The sequence below is a fragment of the Bos javanicus genome, chromosome 19 (genome assembly GCF_032452875.1).
Source record: "Bos javanicus breed banteng chromosome 19, ARS-OSU_banteng_1.0, whole genome shotgun sequence".
NCBI lineage: Eukaryota > Metazoa > Chordata > Mammalia > Artiodactyla > Bovidae > Bos > Bos javanicus.
The window spans coordinates 38,076,531-38,098,767 of NC_083886.1; the positions used below are offsets into that span (position 1 = coordinate 38,076,531).

At 54.1% G+C, this 22,237-nt stretch overlaps 1 protein-coding gene across 1 annotated transcript; it reads right to left on the reverse strand.

The window, feature by feature from the left end:
- Nucleotides 1-6,880: 6,880 nt before the first annotated feature.
- DLX4 (distal-less homeobox 4) lies at nt 6,881-12,675 on the reverse strand. Its single transcript, XM_061391427.1, has 3 exons — nt 12,045-12,675; nt 8,475-8,671; nt 6,881-8,070 (listed from the first exon to the last, which is right to left on the reverse strand). The coding sequence occupies exons 1-3, from the start codon at nt 12,307-12,309 to the stop codon at nt 7,828-7,830; spliced, it is 705 nt and encodes a 234-aa protein (XP_061247411.1). The 5' UTR covers nt 12,310-12,675; the 3' UTR covers nt 6,881-7,827.
- Between the last annotated feature and the right edge of the window lie 9,562 nt (nt 12,676-22,237).

Here is a 22,237-nt window from a genome sequence, read left to right on the forward strand (position 1 = left end):
CATGGAAACAACCTAGATGTCCACTAACAGATGAATGGATAAAGAAGTTGTGGCACATATATACAATGGACTATTATTTGGCCATAAAAAGGAATAAATGTGGGTCAGTTGAATTGAGGTGGATAAGCCTAGAGCCTGTTACAGAGAACGAAGCAAGTCAGAAAGAGAAAAATAACATATGTTAATGCATATATATGGAATCCAGAAAAATGGTACTGATGAAACTATTTGCAAGGAATAGAGACAGACATAGAGCACAAACTTGGGGATACAGTTGGGGAAGGAGAGGGTGGGACGAATTAAGAGAGTAGCATTGTCATATATACCCTACCATGTGTAAAAGAGTTAGTGAGAAGCTGCTGTATAACATAAGGAGCCCAGCCTGGCCCTCTGTGATGACCTAGAGAGGTGGGATGGCAGGGGTCGGGGGAGGCTCAAGAGGGAGGGGATATATATACACACACACACATATATGACTGATTTGTATTGTTGTATGGCAGAAACCAACACAACATTGTAAGGCAATTATCCTCCAAATAAAAAGGAAAGAAGTCCTTACCGTTTAGCCAGTGTCCTGCACAACTCCCTCCCCTCCACATAAAGCAGCTCGGTCAGCCCACCACTCTCGCCATGGGAGTGTTTGGGGAAGACAGTTGGTCTGAGGTTCTGCTCACAGGTGGAGACCAGCAGAGGAACAGGGATAAGTGGACAAGATCCCTCAGGGACAGAGACAGAAAAGGTTTTTCTTGCTTGGCAGTCAGAGATAATACAACTAATCCTTGCTGAATCCTGATTGTATTTAGAGGCTATTGTGTTTTAACTCATTTAGTTCTCATCACCCTAAGAAGCACAGGCTATTAACCATTCTCTTCATTTTCCAGATGAGAAAGGCGAGGTACAGAGAGGTTAGGAAACATGCCCAAATTACACAATGATATAAACCAATGTTACCTCAATTAAAAAAAAGAAGGAAAAAGGAACTTGCCTATGGTCATAGAGTTGGATTTGAACTTGGGCATCTGGCTCTTTATTTTTTTGTGTTCCTGGGGATGACTATACTCTTCATTATGTGGTAAGTTGGTAGATCAGAGGAGAACTGAGGCAAAGGAATGGGTCACCGTACATGCTGGCATACCTGGTATATTTCACAGCACATTTAGGGTGGGCTCTGTCTCCATGACCTTCTGAGATATCATTCCGATCATTATCCCCACTGCACGGGTGAGGAAATAAAGATCCAGGAGGTAAAGTGACTTGCCCAGAGCCTCTCAGCTGAGTGTCTGCATTCCAGGGACTCCATGAAGTCCCTCTGGACGAGGAAACACATTTTATTTTCCAAGGGGCCAGGGGAAATAGTTCATATTGTTTAGATGGGGCTGCCAAGGGGCTGGGAGTGGGAGGGAGTTGAAAGCAGGGATGAGTCCCAGGGCAGATTCAGGCTTTGGGAGAGAGGAGGGAGAGGGGAGAGGAGGACGTCACCAGAGGTGGGAGCAGCCTCCATCAGTGGGTCCAGCTGATCCCGTGGGCTTGGGGAATGTGACAGGAGCCCAGCAGAGGCATGTCAGCAGCCTCCCGCAGTCTGGTTTCCCCCAGGATCTGTTGGAGCAAAGAATTCCCAGTGGCTTCAGGGCTGGGAGGAGGAGTCTGCAGCAGGCCCCAGCTTGCAGGGGCAGAGAAAGCAGCTCCTGGGGCCAATCTGAAGGAGTGGTCTGGTGGCTCTGTGGCAGACCTGGTGGGCAGTGGGAGGGGTAGGACCTGGACAAGGGTCTCATGGCCCTATCCATACTTAGACCTGGCCTGCCATCCCAAAGAGAGCTGGAGCACCAGGCCTGGGGAAAGGGGGCGTCCAGCAGAGAAAGGAAGCCCTGAAGGGGAAGCCCCTCAGTCGGAGAGGGGAGCCGGTGCCCTGCTCTCTGGCAACCTCCAGTCTGAGGAAGGAGCACGGGTCCTGACATGTCAGGTTAAACAGGCCAGAGAACATGATCACAGGGACGGGCTGCCAGGCCCGAGGGGATTGCAGAGCAGGGTCCCCCCAAGGAGCCTCGTGATCGGAGTGGGATTATCTAGATGTCATGCTCCTGGCCTCACGATTTGGCCTGTCTGTTATTCATCAGCTTGAAGTAGGGAGGGGGAGAGGATGAGGGACTAAAGGCCAGAGTGGAAGTCCTCAGGCCCGCCAAAGATCTGACCCAAAACTCATCTGAACTCTTGAAAGGGCACGGTTCAGATGAACCTCAGAGGAATATATTCCACATATATTCCACAGAAAGTGGAAATGAAGTAATCTCTCCATTTTGGGGCCAGAGAGGCTGAAGGCCTGGCTCTGTGAGAGTGTCTGTCCTCCAGAAACCTTGATGTTTGGAGGAGCTTGAGGCCAACTCCTTTCCCTTCCTGGGCTGGCAGACACATCCCCCGGGCTGCCAGTGGGGCTGAGGACCTTAGAGATGAGACGTCAAGCTGTTGGGGTTGAAAAGGCATCCAGTCTCGTGGGAAAAGCGAGGCCCTGTATTCTAAGAGCTTCCAGTCTGACAGAAGACACAGGCTGCGCTGCAGTGCCCCAGACTGGAGTGGAAAGTGCTGGTAGACACACATCAACCCCTTACACACAGACACACAGACATTTAGGAAGGGAAATTATCTAAGCTTCAGAGGGGGTGTGTAACTTGCCCAAGGTTATACAGCAAGCAGAAACCGAGCAGTGCTTTCCTCACCACCCCATGACCCCTGCAACCCCTCCTCCTTGAGTTGCCGTCAGGGCCAGGGCACAGAAGGCTCAGTGGAGCCATCTGGGAGGACAGCCTTTGGGTTCCTGTGCCAGGGCTGGAATCTGTGGCTACCTCTCAGAGCCACCGGATGTGCCAGGAATGGCTGGGACGGGAGCTCTTGCTAGAGCTCGGGAAGGGAAGCAGGCAAGGCTTCACGGAACAAAGCAAATAAATTCATAATCAAATTATCAGATTCTGTGGCCATTCAGCCATTCAGTCTCCCTCACCAACTGCTTACCAGGGAAATATTCCCAGAAAATAGATCAACAACCAGGAAAAGGGGATGGGAATGAGAAGTGAATGGGAGAAGCTCACACACAGGGAATCTAGTCTGTGTATTTCTGGGGATGTTGCAGTCTGTTTCCGCATATGTTTAAGTCCCTGGGCATTTCCTTCTTGGTTCATCCCTCTGTGTCATACTTTTCTCTATGAGTATGTAACCTGGAGTGTACTTCTCCAAATATGTCCGCGTACAACCGTGGAAGGCTCACGTGTGTCTCGTGTGCGGTTCTGCCCACTCCATGTGCACCGATGTGTCCACCTATCTGTGTGTGCACTCTGTTGTGTGGCAGTGTGTGTACTTAAGATGACCCCGTGCCTGGGTCCTTACATCTGTCTGTTTCTGTGTATTTGTCTGGAGCTTTTGTACTTTGAGGTTTAGGGTAGAAGAAACTTTAATTCCTTGCTTTAAGCAATCTGAGCTGGCCAGGAAAGGGGGAAGGGGAGGCATGAAGAGGCGGCCACTTTTCTCTCTGTAACTTTCTTCATCTTGGAAGGGGAGAGACAGCAGTCGCCCAGGGACTTGCTGCCAGAATTTCTCCCTGGCTGCCCCAGATCCAACAGCAATGCTATTCGGAGAAGGGGCGGGGGAAAAGCACTGGAGAGGGGAGACTAGAACTGAAGGGCCCCTCCTCTTCACCCATCCTTGACCTGGGAGAAGCCAGGAGACAGATGGGAGAGAGGGGAAGATATGAAAAAGAAATACTTTGGGGTCAGTGAATTTTTCTTTACCATCCTAATTGTGAAAACATTACTCATCTCTTGGAACAGAGGTTCCCAGGCGAAGTCGGGGTGGGGGGGCGGTTAGAGGAGTTTTTGCAGAGGCCTGAAGCCCATCCCCACACATTGGTCTTGGTCACTGCCTTCCCCCACCTTCCTCGCCAGCCCCCTCTTGGCACCATCACCTTCCCCCAGGCCAAATGAGCCCTGGCAAGGAAAGGGTTATCCCAGGTCAAAATTAGGGGTGGGAAACACCTGTGAGATGCTTTTCTGAGGGAATAAGCTTCAGTGGCCCCAAGGACAGAAAGCTGAGAGGAGACAATGGCAAAAGCTGAGGTTGGACGCCAGGCAGAGCTAAAAAGCTGATTATCAGATCAGGGGAGGAGAAAGGGGGGTGTATCGTTACCTGCTTGGAAGCAAGAAGTAAGTTTTGTCCTCTCTGTCCTTTCCCCTCTCTACCGACATCCCTTATACATTCTGGGGAAGTCCTTGATCTCTAAGGCCTCATCTACACAAGCCTCAGCTACCCGGATAACATTCCATTGACTCTGGATACAATCCCAAAGGCAAGTTCAGGCATCCAAACCCAAGTGAGGTTTGGAGCTGAGTAATCAGCTGCTAGGGATATGCAGACTTTTTGTCGGGGGAACAACCAGCTCCCCACCCCCATCTTGCTGGGCAGATCTCAGGGTGGGGGAGGAGCAATCTGTCACTCTGTCTTCCCAGCCCCCTCCCACCGACACAAGCTCCCTCTTCCCACCTGCAAGTAATTTGGCCAATGGGAGGGCAGTTCAGATGGCAGTGTGGAATCCCTCTAGATCTGTGTGTGCTTGGTGGGGAGGGGGCTAACTCCTTTCCCCCCAGACCCCATGTGCCCTTTTTCTCTTCACAGCAGCAAATTACTTGTAATTATCTCACATTGCAAGCCTTCAGGAGCTGCTCCCAAAATTGCTTTAATTGAATTAATTGAATCTCATTTTGTTGGGGGAGAGATGGGGAACATGTCTTAAAATAGCCTTGGGGGAGAGGGAAGAACAGCCCCAAGTCAGATTTCTTGTGGCTGAGACCCATGCAACTGAGCGAGTGAGCTCTAGGCACAGCTGCTGGTGCTTCTGCATTTAAGACCTTGCCTGTGTCTGGCTTTCAGAGGTGCTGATCCAGGATGTGTGGAATTCTCTAGTCTTCAGCCCCCTTTCTCCTGCCTGCTCTGAATGGATGGCAGTGGCAGTATGAACTCAGCCTCACTGTGACCCCTCCTCTTCAATACATACAGCTGCTATAAACACCATTTATTATTAATGAGTGCTTACTATGTTCCAGGCACCATGTCAAACATGTTACAAGCACTATCTCTTTTCAACATCACAACCACACTGGGAAGCAGGTCCTATTAAAGTTCCCATCTTGGGGGAAGGAAAAGGAGGCTGAAAGAGAGGTTAAGCAACTTTCCAAAAGTCACACAGCAGAGCAGGACTCTTTGGAGGCCAAAACTCCAGTTCTTAACCATTCTATAGTATCCCGCTCCCTTAATGACCCAATTTTCCCAGAGAGGTGTCTGCACAGAAAGGACCCCCAGGCTCCCTTCCTGCAGCTCCAGTGGTTTGTGGGAAGAGAAGGGGGTGCCTCTCCTACTGGCGTCCACTCCCATCAGCTGTTAGGAGCCCAGGGAAACTGGACCAGCTCCCAAGTGGACAAGGATTCCTGTTTCGGCTGGAAAGGGAGGGGGGCGCTGTCAGCTCAGCTGGCCTCTGGCTGGAAGAGTAATTATACTCCTGCTACTTGACTTTACAACTTAGGCTGTTGTTTTAATGATGCGACTCGTGTTGGGCTGTCCAATTAATCTCGCCTTTGGAGGCTTTCCGAGATGGGGCGGTAGATCTTATCTCAGGTCTGTGGAAAGAAGAGTGCAGCAATGTGGGAGGGAACAGCTGCCCTAAGGACCTGTGGCCTCAGTGAAGACCCAGAGGAGGAACCTGGGGCTGGGGCCACTGAAAGCCAGTGGAAATGGGGGTTGGTGGCCAGGGGCAGGAGAAGGTGTCAGTGGGGAGGGAGCAGGTGTCTCTTCTCCTGGCATCCTCATTCCTCCCTGCTCCTGGACCTTGGCTTTGGTCCACCATGTGTCATCTGCCACCCCCAGAAGATCACTCCATGTGTATTTTGGAGAGTAGGGGGTGGCCCCTCAGGGCCTCGGAGGGATTGACTGCAGGCTCCTGAGGTGGGGGGCTCCCACTGCCTCCCCTACATAATACTCCAACTTGGGCTTGTCTCTATCCAGTCTGGGTTGGCGTGAAGTGCCTGGGTGGGCTTTCCAGCTTGCTAGGGAAAAGGTTTAGGTAGTAAGAGGGAAGTCTGACTTGGGAGCTTCTAGCCTGGCATTGGAGGTCCCTCCTCCAAGGTCTCGGGCCAGGCTGGACTGGATTCCCTGAATTATTTGCCATCCCCTGTCCTCAATCCCCGAGAGAGAGAGAGAGAGAGAGAGAGAGAGAGAGAGTTTGTACTATGCACTCACTGTCCCCTGTACTTCCCTAGCCTGGTACTTACCACACAAGTGGCTGGTCATTCTCTAGCTCCCTGTTATCCCACAGGGACTGCCTCAGTCACCTTGATATACCTAAGACCTAACACAGAACAGGGGCTCTTTACATGTATAGATGGAGAAGTCCAGTTCCTTCCAGGGTTTTCCTTCTTCTCTCCCTCCTGCTCCCCTTTCCACTAGCTGAGTTTGGGCCTTTCCACCCCCAAGAGACACTTCTCCCAGGGGAGGACTGGACTGCCTCAGTGAGTGTGTCCTCTCCCAAGGTGAGCAGGGACTCTCCCTGGACTCAACGTGGACACAGAGATGTATCCGGTTCCCTCCAGAACTAGGCCAGGAGAGCATCTGCTATAATGATCACTCAGACTTTGATCATTCCCAGTATTAGCATCTTCTGGTTTCACACTGGTGTGTCTGAAAATGTGGACATTATTAGAACATTCCAGAGCTAGAACCAGATAGCCAGGTAGAGGTAGAGGACTCAGTGCCTCTAGTTCAGTGCTGCAAGAGCCAGCTGGGAGAGAAGAGAAAGCTGAGCAATCAGCTCCAGAAGTCAGAACAAGAACAGACCTCAGCCAAGGCCTGGGTTTCTGTACAAACTTTAATTTCTGGATGTTCATCACATGGGGGATGCTGAGAGCTTGCAGGGGGAGCGCTGCTACTCAGATTGGATATAAATATGAGCAGTTCCTTTGGACTGAGACGGCTATGAGGAACTGAATTGCTAGGTTCACCCCATCTGTTTGGGACATCTCTACTTAAACATCCAAGAGTCTGTTTGTCCCTATTCTCCACAAAGTTTTACCCTACTGAGTTCCAGAGAGTGTATGCCTGTGGATTTGTTTAGGTATTCCGGATGGGAATCAGACTCTTAATAAATACTTGTTGAACTTGATGGATAATTGGATCCATTATCTACTCAAAGTGAGAAGATACGGGGGAAAGAGGGGCTTTCTTAGGAAAGGAGCAAAAATTACCCATAGGTCCACAAAAGTCCACATTTTTGGTATCCCATCTTCTTCACAGGATGGTAAATAGATGTATCAGTTATGGAGGTAAAAAAAATCTAGAAAAATCAGTGGGTGTGTCTCAGTGGTGGTCAACTTGAAGACTTGTCCGCTTCTGTCCACATCAATGGGCTGGGTAAGGCCCAGGGCACACAAAGAGAAAAAACACTTAGTGTTTGTTGCTGGTTGAATCCCAGACTGTAGTGGGACTGCAGTCATTTCAAGAAGGGGTGACAAGACTAGGGGTCGTGGGAAGTCTGAACTCCAGCCAATAAGTTTTTTTCCAGAGCCTCTGACTGGAGGGAAAGTGTCCAGTCCTGGGTGGGGGTGGGGCAAAGGCTAAGGCTATTTGGGTTATGAGGCAAGGAGGAAAAGACTCATCACCCCATCCTTTTCCTCCTCTAGCTCCTCATCCTCCTGAGAACACCCATCTGGTTTCCTCCCAGCCCAGAGAGGGTGCAGGTGGGTTGGGTCCTGCCTGGGCTCTGCAGGAGGCTGGGGCCTGACCTGCTCCTCCTCAGACTCACATCATCTGAGGTGGAGCTAGGACATCTGGGGAGTGATGCTGATACCAAGCTCCAAAGCTGTTGCCATAGCCACCAGTGGGCAGGGCCCCTGCCTTGGGTAGATCCCAGAGGGCTGGAAGAGGTGGAGAACAGGGAGACAGGGAGGGGGACCTCCCAGGGAAGTCCCCTTCCTGTCCCCCAGAGTTCTGCTTCAGGAGCTTCTTATACTTGGAGCGTTTGTTCTGAAACCAGATCTTTACCTATGGGGAGAAAAGGGGAAACAATGGAAGATCAGGAGGAGTGACCAAGGGAAAGGGGTGCAGCAAGAGGGACTCACTTGTCCTGGGAGAAGAGCAGATGTTGGGAACATTGGCTCCAGGCCTCCATAAGCCCCTGAAGGGCCTGAATTCTGGCCTCTGAGTTAGTATCCAGTTCTCCCAGTCTGAGTACCCTCTTATATGCCCTGAATCACCCCACCCACCCCTTTTCCGTCCCCCATCCCCTCCTACCCCCCACCCTTTTTAACACACTCTCCTAGTCTACTCCAGGCCAGCTAAGAGAACTGTGAAAATAAGGCTGGGGACTCATCAGTCATTCACACCTGAGGGTGAGTTCCCAGGGAACACACTTGGGGAGGGCTGGTGGAGGATGGGACTGGCCCCACCTGCGTCTGGGTGAGGCCGAGCTGCGCGGCCAGCTGGGCCCTCTCGGGCAGCGCCAGGTACTGCGTGTGCTGGAAACGCTGGTTCAGGTGCTGCAGCTGCAGACTCGAGTAGATGGTCCTCGGCTTCCGGAGCTTCTTGGTCGAGGCCTGTGGGCGCCGCTCCGGGGGCTCCGGGGACAGCGGCGGCTTCTCCGAGTCTGGGGGGCGGCACGAAACTGTGTGTGCACGGATAGAGAGGCGGATGCGCCGTCTCACTGCTCATCTGCATCTCGTTCACATTCTGGCCACGAATTAGCAAAAGCTCAGGCACGGGGCTCGGCCCTGCTCTACCTTGCGCTCACCCTCCTTTCAAACCCCACGTCCACTGCGTGCCGGGTGGGACTAGCCGCAGCTCTTGCCCTCAGGCAGCTCCTACTCTCAACGGTCCTACGACCCTAAGAGAACTGCGCCAAGGGCCGGAGCGAGGGTAGAGGCGGCGCCCCGCGGCGGGAGGGCAGAGTTCAGCCGCGCGTGGTGGCGCCAGCTTGGGGCGGGGCGGGGCAGAGGGCTGGGGCGAGGCTGGAGAGGACGAGGGAAGGGCATTCCGGGCGGAGAGAACTCAGACGCACTGTTCAGAGGCCAGAGTCAGTGTCTGCGTGGCAGCCTCCCCGCTGCCGGAAGACGGGCGGTCGGAGGGGCCAGACAAGAGTGGGCCTTGAACGCCAGGATGCGCAGTCCTCCCAGCATCAGAGTATGGAAAGTGCCCCAGGCTTTGCCATCACCTCCCGTATTGTGAGGGCCTCCTTCTCCTGAGGCACGCCCTCCAGGAAAACTGACATCTCTTCCCTCCCCCAAGGCCTGCTGGCTGAAAGAGTAGGCTTTCAGGGGCTCTAGAAGTCGGTTGGTGCAAGACCGCCCCCTCCTCCGCCCGGCTGCACTCACAGAGGGGTTCCCGATTGGCACGCAAGGTGACCGAGGTTCGGAGAGCGCAGGCCCTCGGGGCGGCTCCGGGATAGCGCTGCGGTGCCGCCGCGGGAGATGCGGCCACCTTCTGCTTTCCCGTTCAGCCCCTGGAGGAACCTCGGTCGAGTCACAGCTCTGCCCTGGGATGGGGAGAGCAAGGGGTTCCCCTCTTCTGATTCGAGCGTCCCACCCTGCGCCACCCTATCGGGACATCGAGACCTTTCGTGCAAAGGGCAGGGCCGGGATGGACGGAGCGGCCGAAATGTCCACGGGCTTAGGGTTCGTTGCCCGCCGCCGAGCTCAGCGGACCGAGCCCTGGGCCCCGGGTGCCTAGACGCAGAGGGGGTCCGACCGCGTCTCCCACCGCCTCGCCCCCGACATTCTTCCTCCTTTAGGGCTCACCCCACCCACACTTCAGGTCCCCTGCCCTCGTCCGGCCGCGGTGACCCCGTGCCTTCACCTCCCCCGCATCCCTCACCCGTGGTCTCCGGCGCTACGGGCTTCTCAGATCCACCCCCTGGACCCCCGCTTCAGCCAGTTCCCAGAAAAACCGTTGGGTTTCCGCTCCCGCCCGCGCCTGTCGGGCCTCCCCTGCTTCAACCCCGCTGCTCGCCGCCCCGGGCCGGCCACGGAGCGACCACCCGCGCCTCTTGGGCTGCAAAAACTGAACAGTTCGAACTCTGAGGCAGAGACAGCAGGAAGCCTGCTTCAGCTGCGAAACTCTCAATGCCCTCCTCACCCTAACTCTCCCAGCAGACCCCACTCCCAGTTTCTTTCCCCACCGCTGCTTTCTCCACACCAGTTGCAGCAAGTCAGGACGAATCTGCCCAGGTCGCAATTCGGGAGAGCGAGGGCCTCCCTCGAGGCAGCGCAGCACCCGCCTGCTCATCGGGGCGGTGGCAGACAGCTCACTTAGAGCCAAACCTCTCCCTGAGGCAGGGGTGAACAAACTGGGGGCAAAAGGAAGACCCTCGCAAGTCCTCTCTCACACCCCAATCATTTAATCTAGAGTGAGCCAAATCCCTCAGGTTCAGTGAGGTTTTCGTTGGATCCGGGGAAATTTTGTAAAGAAAAGGAACTCTCCACTCTTTAGTCCTTAAACCAAGAAAAGGGAAGGGAAGACAGGACTGAAAATACCAACCGCAATTCCAAGATTTCTCTTAAGGACAGGGTTATCTTATTCCTATCCCACTAAACAGACACACAGGCACACACAAATGTACCATATTAGCATATACTGAAGAGAAGAGACCAGAGGATTCAGTTTTTTAGAAACCAGATCATTGGTAGAACGCCCCCTCCCCGCACTACTCCCCCCTCCTCCCCCAGTTGCTCCTCCTCCAACCACAGACCCAGCAGCAGAAAAGCAGCAGCTCCAGTTTTGGAACAGAAGGCAGTTAACTTTGGAGGGGCTTTGAGGAAGTTCCCTAAAATCCTCTTTTCTGGCTTCATGCATGAAAGCCAATTTGCAAGGGCCAAGCCTGAAAAACAGGCTGTGTCCTTGATTCATTCACACTTTCTTTCGACCTCAGTTTGCTCATCTGTACATCAAGAAGGTTGAGCTCCTGAATCTCCAGGGTCATTCCTGGCTCTGATGTTTATGAGGTCATGTGTTTCAGCAGAGCAACAAGGAAAGGGAGGGAGACATTTTGGTCCTGGGCTGACTCCAGCTAAGTCACCAAGTGAGTGTGCCTCCTTGGAGGAAACTGTGCCAAAGACAGTTGTGGGGGCAATTTGGTGGGGGTAGGGAGTTCAGGGGAACTAAGCTCTAAACACAAGCCAGTACAGAAGGATGTATGTGTTGTGTTGCATGCGTACAGCCCTGTGCAAGGCTAGGACCAGGAAGACAGGCCAGTTCCCTAGCTTGAGGCCACCCAGTGAGCACAAAGTTGCTCCAGGCAATGGAACTGGGGCTTGACCTACCCCAAAGGCAAGGGGTGTAGATAACAGGAATGGCCAGTTCTTTGGCTGGAAGGCTGAGATCTACTACCAGAGTCTGCCTGACCCGCCTGTGGCTACATTCTTAGAATGATGGGTAGTAGGGTCTTAGCCCCTGACTCTATCAGGTCAGTGTTTGGTCTCTGTCTGACACATTCAGGCAACAGTCTGCGGAGAAGGGGAAGGGCCCCAGTATATGCCCCCACTTCTACTGCCTTCCAGCGGGGACCTGATTTCTAGTTATCAGGCTTTGGCTTGAGCACTGCTTTCTGAAACAAGAACCGAGAGAGGGGCGACATTGAAGAGAGGAGGAGTGCAGGATGGAGAGAATCCTAGGGGAGAGGCTAAGCACCTACACCCACATCTGGATTGTTTCAGTTTTCCGTTACACAACAAAGTAGGTACACAACCCTGCTGCCCCAGGGGGTGGGGTAGGGAGCCCAGCCACCCGGCTTCACACACTGCAAATCGAAACCAGGTCGGTCTTGAAAAGAGACCTAGATCAGCTCGCCCCCGCCCCTCCTCCCTGTCTCCCGCCCCATCCCTTCGCCCTCCCCCCACCCCCAGATCCCTTGGAATCTGAGTGAGGTCTGAATCCCGCCAGCTGCGCCCAACCAGGCGAGGGCGAAGTTTGGGGGCTCACTGGAGCAGGACCCCAGAGGTGGGCAGAGCCGCCGCGGCGGGACTTACCTGTCTCCCGCTCTTGATGAGCCGGCTGAGACGGCGCCGTGGATAGCTGGCAGGGCAGGTAGGAGTCTCCGGGGATGGCCGGCCCGGTGTAGGGATAGGGCAGAAGGTGGCCATACGGCCCAGAATAGGGCAAATCGGGGGCGGCTGCGGTTGCGGGGGACAGGCCAAGCTGGTAGGCAGCCACTACCGATGGCACGGGGGCGATGTCCGGGAAGACGGCTTTGGAGGCGTCCGGGCCAGGGAGGGGACAGGGCAAAGAGGTCATTGCGGCCGGGGCCGGGGCCCGAGGGCCTAGGCCATGGCCAGGCAAGGAGTCCGCTCCCTCCGCCAACTCTTTTTTTTCCGAGCCTCAGGCGTTGGGGCCGGATGAGCCCCTCAACCAGCCTTCCCCACACTTATCCCGGGGAAAGTGTCTCTCTGAGCCTCATCAGCGGAGAGCCGGCGCCTGGGAAAGGGGTTCGGGGGGAGGGTGTCCCCCATGACTTTTCCCCTCCCCCCTAAATCCATGGGGCCCCCACTCGGCTGGCTCTAGGGTTCGGTTCCCGGGACCCGACGGGGTCCCCGCCCACTTAAACGCAGCGGATTGGCTACCACACGCGGTGACCTCACGGAGGCCTGCAGCCGGGGCCTTCCCCCCACCTCCCCGCCACGCTCCCACCCCCCGCCCCCGGGGCAGCCCGGGGTAGGGAAATTCAGAACCAGGAGATGGGAGGCGAGCGGTGCGAACTCTCCATGCCCGGCTATCTCGGGATCCGCTGCAGAGAGGTGCTGGGGTTGCAGGACGATTGGGGCAGTCTGGTCATAACGGCACAAAGGCAAGGAAGTCGACAGGGCGGCAATGCCCAAGGGCCGAGGGGAGCAGTGCCTTAGCGGAGGCGCTGTGGCTGCGGGGGCGAAAGGAACCTGCGGTCGAGCTCTCTGGCTCTGGGGGATCTGTGCGGCGGTTATGACCCTGCCGCTAGGACCAAGCCCGCCAGTCCCGCAGCTTATTCAGCGCGTCGGAATGCGTGGCTGCCGAGCGCCGGCAGTATGTTGGTAAACAGACGCCGGGTCGGAGGAGGTGCCGCCCAGCGCCCAGCCGGCCCAGCACGCGCGCAGCGCGCACGCCCCCGCGGGGCGCCCTGGGCCAGGCACGCCGCGACCGCCGCGATTGCGTCTCACCGCCACCGCACCCCCCGCACCCCGCCCCGTCCTCCCTTCCGCTTCCGGCAGGGGCCCGGGTTCGGTTGCGACAGCGCCGCTCCTGCAGGCCCCCGAGGCCCAATGAGGGATCTGCCGTCTGGGCTTCAGCCAGTGCGGCGCCCCGCCTTTCCTGGCGCCGCGTGAGGCTTCAGCCTCGCACGAAGCTGGACAAAATCTGGGAGTGGGACGCGAGTCCAGTTTGATGGCTGCTCCTCGGAGGGAAATCCCTGCTGGGTGCTGGGAATACGGCAAGCCGGGTTCGTGGCCTCATCGTTCCAGCCTGTGTGCAGGGCCTGCCCCTAAATAGTATCCAAGACCTTTCTGGGCTGGTGTCTGTGTGGCCACAAGTATACAACTTCACAGGGACTCTATTCAAATACAACAGATACACTAGCGTATACCAGCACACCCGTGTCTTACACGGATGTTCACATTAGCATCCCTCCACGAACAGAGGTTCATTTATGGATCTGCAAATACAGAGTATATGCTGTGATGTGTACACATCTACACACGCAAAAATGAATAGCAAAACCCTAAATAAAAGCACTGTGGTTGTCTCTCACACAGACCCACAACTATACAAATTTAATTGACGGTTCACACTCTAAAGAAAACCCAAGCATATAAATATTTGTATATACTTGTACCCATCCTATGAGACACACCAGTCCACACACATCTAAGCTGCTTCGTGTTAGGGGTGTGACAGTTACACACACACACACCAAGCCTGTCGGTCCTCAGATTCCCCAGCATACTCATATACAAAGCCTCTGTCATTTGAGTGTGCAAACAATTCATGTTTGTACACATACGTGTGCTCTCTATCAGGGTACAGAGTGAAGGCAGCGGTCTTAGAATTGGGGGGTAGGAGAGGACAACAATTGGAAGAAGAGGGAGGCTTAGAAGAGGAAGAGAAGGCAGGCAAAACAGGGGTGGCCAGGATAGACAAAAAAAATGGAAAAAGTATGCAGTCAGTTGTCCTGAGGGAAGGAAGAGCAAGTCAGTTTCAAGCTGATGCGCCGTTGCAAAGTAGAGAGATGAATTTTGCCAAGAAAACACTCCTCTGACACCTGGCTCTGGATTTTCTCACCTGAAATCTTGGAGTATCAGGAGAAGGAGCTCTGTGAGGGAGTCCCCTCCTTTGGAGATCTGGGACCCACTTCCATCTCATCCAACAGGGTTTGGCTGGTTGAGAAATGCAATTTCCATATGGGACTTCCTTTCTCCCTTTCTTACCCAATTCTAGCTACGCCCTCACCACTTCCTTAGAACCGGGGCTAAGAACTTACAGGGATATGGCCTTTGAAAACTTCTTGCCACCATCATCTTCCTCTGGAGAGAGGCAGCCACACAACAGTGCCATGGTGGGCTCCAGGGATGGCATCTCAGTGCGCACCAAAGGAGAAAAATGCTCTTTGAGGCTCCTGGTGCCTCAGGGGTAAAGAATCTGCCTGCCAATGCAGAAAACATGGGTTGATCCCTGGGTCGGGAAGATCCCCTGGAAAAGGAAATGGCAACCCACCCCAGTATTCTTGCCTGGGAAATGCCACGGGCAGAGGAGCCTGACGGGCTATACAGTCCATGGGGTTGTAGAGTCAGACATGACAGCAACTGAGCATGCATGCATGGCTGTCCGGGAAGCTTTCACAAAGGAGGTGCTTTTGAGGTGGAACTTAAAGTTTGGGTTGCAGGGCCATGTATTCAGAGTCCTTCCCTTGCTAGATCTATCGAGAAAGGGCAAGGGCAGCTTCCCCAGAGGCCCCTGAAGCAGTGACTTTGGGCATTCTCTGAAGCCAGGGGATTCACTGGGACTCATAGTGAGAGCTTCTCCTAGGCTCTCAGGGGCCTTCGATGAGGTCATGCAGCTCCATGCAGCAGCAGGCAACATCCTGCAGTCCTTTAGAATTTATGAAGTATTCACAACATCCAAGCCCTGTGCATCTTCACCAGAAATCTGTGAAGTGGCTACTGTTATTATCCCCAGTTTACGAACAAGGAAATCTCTATTTCCATCACCACCTCCCTCTTCAGGGCTCCCTCTTCCCACATGCTGGAGGGTGTGGGGCTTAGAAACTTCGAAACATCTTTAGGAAGCTTCGTGGTCTCAGATGTGGAATCCCCATGGAGGGGTCCCCTCTGACCAGTGCCACAACTTTGAAGCCTGGAGGGAGAGTGGGGAGATATGGAAGGGATAGGGGAAAGGTGGAAGGGATAGGCTACTGCTGCTGCTGCTAAGTCGCTTCAGTCGTGTCTGACTCTGTGCGACCCCACAGACGGCAGCCCACCAGGCTCCAGGCAAGAACACTGGAGTGGGTTGCCATTTCCTTCTCCAATGCATGAAAGTGAAAAGTGAAAGTGAGGTCGCTCAGTTGTGTCAGACTCTTAGCGACCTCATGGACTGCAGCCTACCAGGCTCCTCTGTCCATGGATTTTCCAGGCAAGAGTACTGGAATGGGGTGCCATTGCCTTCTCCTAGGCACGGGCTAGGAAGGGCTGTAAATCTGTGTATGATGAGAAGGGAGGGAGGGCCAGCCTGAGAGGCCTGAGGCCTGGATTCGCATCCCAGCTCAGCTACTAACCGATGGCCGGCTGTGATAGCCTGGGTCAGCCATGTCCAGTCTCTGAGACTCATTTTATCCACTAAAATGAGGAAGCTGCGCTTAAGACCTCCAAGCCATTGTCATTTGCTTTAGAATAAATTGCAAAAACCAAAATCTAGAAACCTAATAAAACCAAGATGAAGGAGGAGGAGGAGGAGGAGGAGGAGGAGGGGAGGAAAGCAGGCAGGCAAAACGTATGAACTAACTCTCCTGTCACTATCAGTACTTCAGCCCTTGCTTGTCACAAAAGCCAGAAGTGGCTCTCCCAACTCTTTCTCACGCAGGTCCTCTCCCTTAGTGAAAGGGGCTCGCTTGAAGAACTCCAGCACCGAAGTGAGGGCCTGGGAGCGGACATTGGGGTCCCGGCTGGGAGACACGGCAACCCTGAGGGCTGGGGACTCAGCCAAGCATCGATGAGTGGACACGAAAGATCCGCGCGGTGCACGATGGTTTGCAGGCTCTTCGCAATCGCCCGGCAAACACAATCCCACCCGATGCGGTTTTGATTCTTGGCGCAGAATAAGCGCCCTCGGCGGTGGGATTTATGCTTCACTCGCAGTCCTCCGACCTCGGACTCTGCCCAGATGCCGGGAACTCCATCCAACAGAATGCCTCTCCTCGAAAACACCCCCAAACACCTGAAGAGTGCAGTGCTCGCCGCGAAGTCCCTGAACTCGGTACCACACGGCGCGCCCGCGTTCGGGAGCAAAGGGAAGTACATGCCAGGGAGCCGGGCGCCGGGGTCTGCAACCCAATGTAGGCCCTCCACCCAGCGCCTGCGTGGACCTGCCCTGGGGCGTGGTTCCCGTCACGACCCGGCCCAAGGCTGCCATTGCGGGATTAGCAGCTCCCTTTTTCCTCCATCCCACCCATGGACCCCAAACGAAATTTTAATTTCGTCTGTTCTCCGTGGAATTTAAGTCCTACTTGTCGGAGCTTTCGTAGTAACTCGGTTTGGGAAAACTGTGAATAATCCGGTTTGGCAGGGAAGGGAGGGGGATGAAAAGTCTTCCCTCCGCTGGGCGGGGAGCGAGGTGGTTAAAGCCCCCACTCTCGGTGAGGCCCGCGAGGGGAAGGGGAAGTCTGTAGGGGCCCGCGTGCCCCGCCACACACAGGGATTTGACTCTTGCTGAAAGGTGCATGAGTAATTGTCTCTTTTCTTCTTTGTGATGGAGCAGTGAATGAGCGTGGGCTGGCCGGCGGGCTGGCTCTCCGCGCTCCGGGTGCGCATACCTCCACGCTCCTGAGAGCTTTCTCAGTGATTGGCGTCCCGGCCTCATTTTCCAGATCACCTGGGAGAAGTTCCCGGGAAGGGAAAGGGGGAGACCATGGGGTCAGCGCCGCCCAGAGATCCCGGCACCGCTCGGCAGGCTGGCTGTGCCCTGTGTTCTCCGGCAGGCTCGGTCCTCAGTCACTTTCCCCGTATCATTGCTTTATTTCCAAATTTCACTCCCTCCCCGGGAAAAATCTTTTATTGGGGTTTGACCGGGACATTTAAAGTACACACATATACGAATTCACCAAATTCATTAAAAACAATACCATGAACCACTCTTGGACCAAATAACTCCCTCCCCTCCAAAAAAGAAAACGGTTAACAAAAAATGGGCGGCCCTTTTGAAGATGCGTTAGAGGCGCCGCCATCCGCGACGGGAAAGCCATTTGGCTGGCCTTGGCCCCAGCCCGGTGCGGGGGCGGGAAACGGCCGGGTTGGGGGCGCGGGAGTTCTGGGCGGGTGTCCCAGCCCCGGGCCTGTCCGGCGGGCAGACCGCGGGACGCCGCGCTAGATGCCCGCGGGGAGCGCGGAGAGCTGGAGGGAGGCCCAAAGCCAACCCGTCTGCAACGAAGTCGCGCGTCTGGAACGAAGGCAGCTCATTTGGTTTCTCCAGACCTTTCCAGACCCTCGCACGGAACCTAGGGCGTGTCGCCCAAGTCTCCATCGCCCAGCCCCAGACGGAAGCCGCTGGTAGGACGTGGCTGGAGTGGGAGCAGCACCTAGCGAGCACTGACGAAGTGGGTGCGTGCACGGGCTCACAGAGACACAACACACTCCCTCCCAGACGCCAACAGCCGCAACACACACTCCGTAGGCCACCACGCCACGCCCGCAACACACACACAACCGCATCAAGCCCACCACACAGGTGACACGCACCTGGTTACTTAGCCCCATCCCTCTAGACCCCCTGGATCCAGCGGAAAGTCTAAATGGTGGGGTTATTGGTTTCACTTTCTGTAGCCAAGACTAGACCCTTTTGAGATACGGTGTGTTTTTCTTTCGTAAGAAAAGAGTAGGTCCGATCCTGTGCCTAGTCTGGGTTGGAGTCTGGGAGAAGGGGGACAGCCGCACCTCTGTTGGGCTGGGCCTGGAGAATGACCGGAGTGCTTTGGCGAGGGGTCGGGAGTGGGAGGGTGGATGGGGGGTCCGGGCCTCCACATGGATGCCGAAGTCGCACCTGCAAGCCCAAAATAAGAAATAATCACGAGCACCAACAATACCGCCCCCCGCCCCGCCCCCGCCGCCGAAAACCAAACTCCGCAGCCTTTAACCCTGTGTACCACCAAGTTGGGCTCTGGGGGTGATGTTGGGGGGAGAGTGGACAAGGAGAGAGGGGTGGGAGGCAGCACAGTCCCTCCATCACTCCTCCCAGCTCTTGCAACCCTCCTCCACTGGGCTCAACTAAGGGAGGCCCGGGTGCGAAGCCGAAAGGAGGGGCGGGCTCTCGCCAATCTGTTTAAGAAGGGAGAGGTGGCTCCCGCAGCTCCTCCTGCCCACATCTACCCTCCACGTCAATCACCCTTATTAATTCCCGCTGGAAAGGATCACACAGGAGAGGTTCATCAACTGCTGCTTGGAAAAGGCTGGAGGGCAGGGAATGGTGTAGAGGGGGAAAGGGCTTGTCCTTGCTGGAGGGGATTGGGGGCTCTGCTCCTCCTGACCTCCAAGGGGAGCTGAACTGAACTGAGCTATCCTTTCTATCTTCTCAGACCAGTTTACCCCTTCTTTCCAGCGAAAACTCCTCTCAACTTGTGAGCTGATATGCACCTGTCCTGGCCCCACCTTGGCTGAGAGGTGGCTCCCAATCTCTGAGGGAGACAAGCCCTTCGCAGAAAGTGCCCAAGAATTAACGGGAACGGGGAAGCTCAGTCCCACTCCTGGCTACTACCAGGCAACCCAATAGGGCACTGCTTAGCTGCCCCGGGATGTGGGGGTGCGGGTAGTGATTCTGTGACTGTGGGAGACACAGGGGGATCCAGATGGAAGCACTGTTCCTGAAAACAAACCTAAGGAAACTTCTGGCGTCTTTGAAGGCTGAGGTGAGCTTGGGTATTCTGAAACCCTGTGTCTTGGGTAACACAATAGTGATGGTAATAACAGTGAACACTTATTAAGTGTTTTCTGTGTTCCGGGCACTATGCTAAGCCCTTACATGGATCATTTTATTTATCACACAGATTCTATGAGGTAAGTATTCATTTTATCTCCACTTTACAGAGGAGGAAATTGAGGCACAAAAAGCCTGAGTAACTTGTCCAAGCTAGAACAGGCCAGCTTGTCATCTTAACCACCGTGGAGTTGTCTTACCTGAAGAAGCACCACTCAGCGAGGATGAGAGGAAGGGTTGGGGAGGAGGAGGGGACCCAGGAAGATGAATGCCTTCTGTGGAATGGTGCTGGGAGAACTTATAACATCAATGATGGCTGATGTTTATTATAGGCTTATGCTTTATGTGTATTTTTCTTGTTGACATCTTCAAACAACCCTGCAAGGGGATCCTATCCCTCACTTTACAGAAGAGGAGACTGAGGCACAGAAAAGATGTGTGTATAGTCTACACCCACTTGATGGGAGGCAAGGAAGTAGGGAAAGAGCTGACACTGAGAGTCAGGAGGCCCCACACTCTGGAGGGCCTCCAATACCAGGAGCTTAGGATGGGGCTGTGGGCAGAGGAGAGGACAGGGATGGGAGCTGAGGGACTTCCCAGGGGCAGCTTGGGTATGACCACGTAGGCTGGCGAGGGAAGAGTCTGGTGGCAGAGAGCCCAGTTAGGAGGCTGTTGCAAATAGATCGTGTGTGAAATGAGGAGGGTGGACCCAGAGGCTTGGTGGCAGAGGTGATGGAAAGAAGGGGACGTGTGAGAAAAGTTGCTCTGTGACAGATTCTGCTGGGCCTGGTGATTGTACAGGAAGAGGGTAGGAGCAAGTATGACAGAGAATTTCCAGGCCTGGGCAACCAGAGGAGCCTGCGGAGTGTTTGATTCAGAGATTCGGCGTTTGGGTGAGTGGAGGGACCTACATTCTAGGTTTGAGTGCTCCAGCAGGCAGCCAGACACGCTGGTTTCCCTCCATGCCCCTGCACAGGTGTATCTCCCTGGGGCCCAGCCAGGGTGCACAGGTGAAACTTGCATATATGCAGATGTATGCAAATGAGAGTAACTCAGCCTGGGCCCTGAGCCAAGAGCCAGGGGAGGAGAAGGGCCACCCTCATCCTGACTCACCCGCTGACACGCTGCCTGGAATGCCACTTCCCCAGCTGGGCTTCCTCAAACTTGGGGAACTTGCTCCTGGAATCACCCTAAGCTCAGGCCCTGAAGATCACAAGCCCAGGAGACTGGGGTGCTGAAACTGGGGACTGTTTTAATCAAAATAAGGCTTTATTCTGAATCCTCTTTGCAAAATGGTGGCAAGGGCGGGGGGAAGAATACCAGGGTAATACAACTTTTTAAGCATAAACCTACATGGCAGTCCCCAAAGCATTTTCATATCTGTAACTTCCTTGGGGCCTCACAGTAACTTGTGAAGTAGATGATTTATTAGACTCATTTTATAGATGAAGACACTGAAGCCCGTGTTGTGAAGTGCCTTGCCAAGGAAAGACCTGGCTAGTGTGTACAGAGCTGGATTTCCAATCCAGACCTCTGACTCAGTGCTCTTTATACTACCGTATGGTTTGGTGATGGGCTGAGGGAAGGGGAAGCTGATTCTGGATGCTGAGGTTTCATTTGGGGACCTCCTGGCACTCAAGTACCCAGACAGTCATGGGAAAGACTCCCCTAAATCCTCTTGGTCTTCAAGAAGTTCTCACTGAAGAACTAATTCCTTGTTAGGAAGCTTTTGATTTTAGATCCGAGGTCACACCCCTCCCATCTGGCTGGACCACGGACTCCACTTCTAGCTCCTTCAAAACTCACTGCAACTCAGTACTTTCTTTTTAAGCACTTACTAGGTACTGCTCTGGGAAGGGCACAGTGGCAGGTCAACCTTGGTCCCATCAAATAGTGAATCTGGCAATTTCTATGTATCAAGTCCATAGGGTCACGAAAGTTGGGCATGAGTGAGCACCTGTGCATGCACATGTGTTAAAATGGTGATTAAAAATACAAAGAAGAGTGAATTAAAATACACATTTGCACAGAGTTAAAGAATGCTTAGAAACTAGGTATCCAGCTCAAGAAATAAGACTCTCCCAGGTCCTCAGGTACCCCACTGAGGGACCCTTGTGGACTATAATCCTCTCCTCCACTTGGGTATTCCAGGTTTTGTGATAACAACTTTCCTGCTTTTCTTTAGTTTTATCATCTATATCTGCTTACTTTCATCTGTTTGCGAACTTTTCATGAATGGAATCATACTGTACACATGATTCTTGCTTCCCTCACTTGACCGTCTGTAGATTCTAAGACATCCTTCTGGCAGCATTGATCCTCTCAGATGCTCACAGGGGGCGGAGGCCAGAGGGGGGGTGGGGGGGCAGTTGCTGTGTGAGGACAGGGATGGGGTCTTTTGCCTCAGGGAACACAGTATCCAACAAAGGGGCAGGCATATAATAAGTGCTCAGTATCCAGGCACTGAATGAATAAGTGAAGATGAGTGAAATGGTGTACCTCTGGTTACATTAATGAGAAATCCCAGGGGCAGGGGTGATATAGGAGACCATAGGGTGACAAAGGACCCTTTGTCCCTCCCTACTCTGCCACTGCTCCTCAGAGAGCAGAGGCTGTGAACGGTAGCATCTGCCTAGATTCTGGTCCTTTTCACAGCTTAGCCAGGAAAGCACACTTTATTGACCTGGGCAAATAAAACTTCCCTGTGCCTCAGTTTCTTCACCTGTGACATGAACATAATAAGCCCACCTTTATAATGTTGTGAAGTTGAGCAAACTACCCTGGTACATAGATGTTTCACGTATGTTAGCTCCCCTTCCTCTTTCTGTTGGTTCCTTTAGCTCACCCACTGGCATGTGCCTGTCCCCATCACTTAATCTTTCTGGAAGGTATTAGAGCCAACTTGATTATAAAGCTTATGTTCCGGAGGATTCGGTGATGACTGAAGATTTCAATCCCAGAACCAAAAGCTCCTGTAGGGAGGGCAGGGACCCTGCCTTCCCCAGCTCCTCATCCTCAT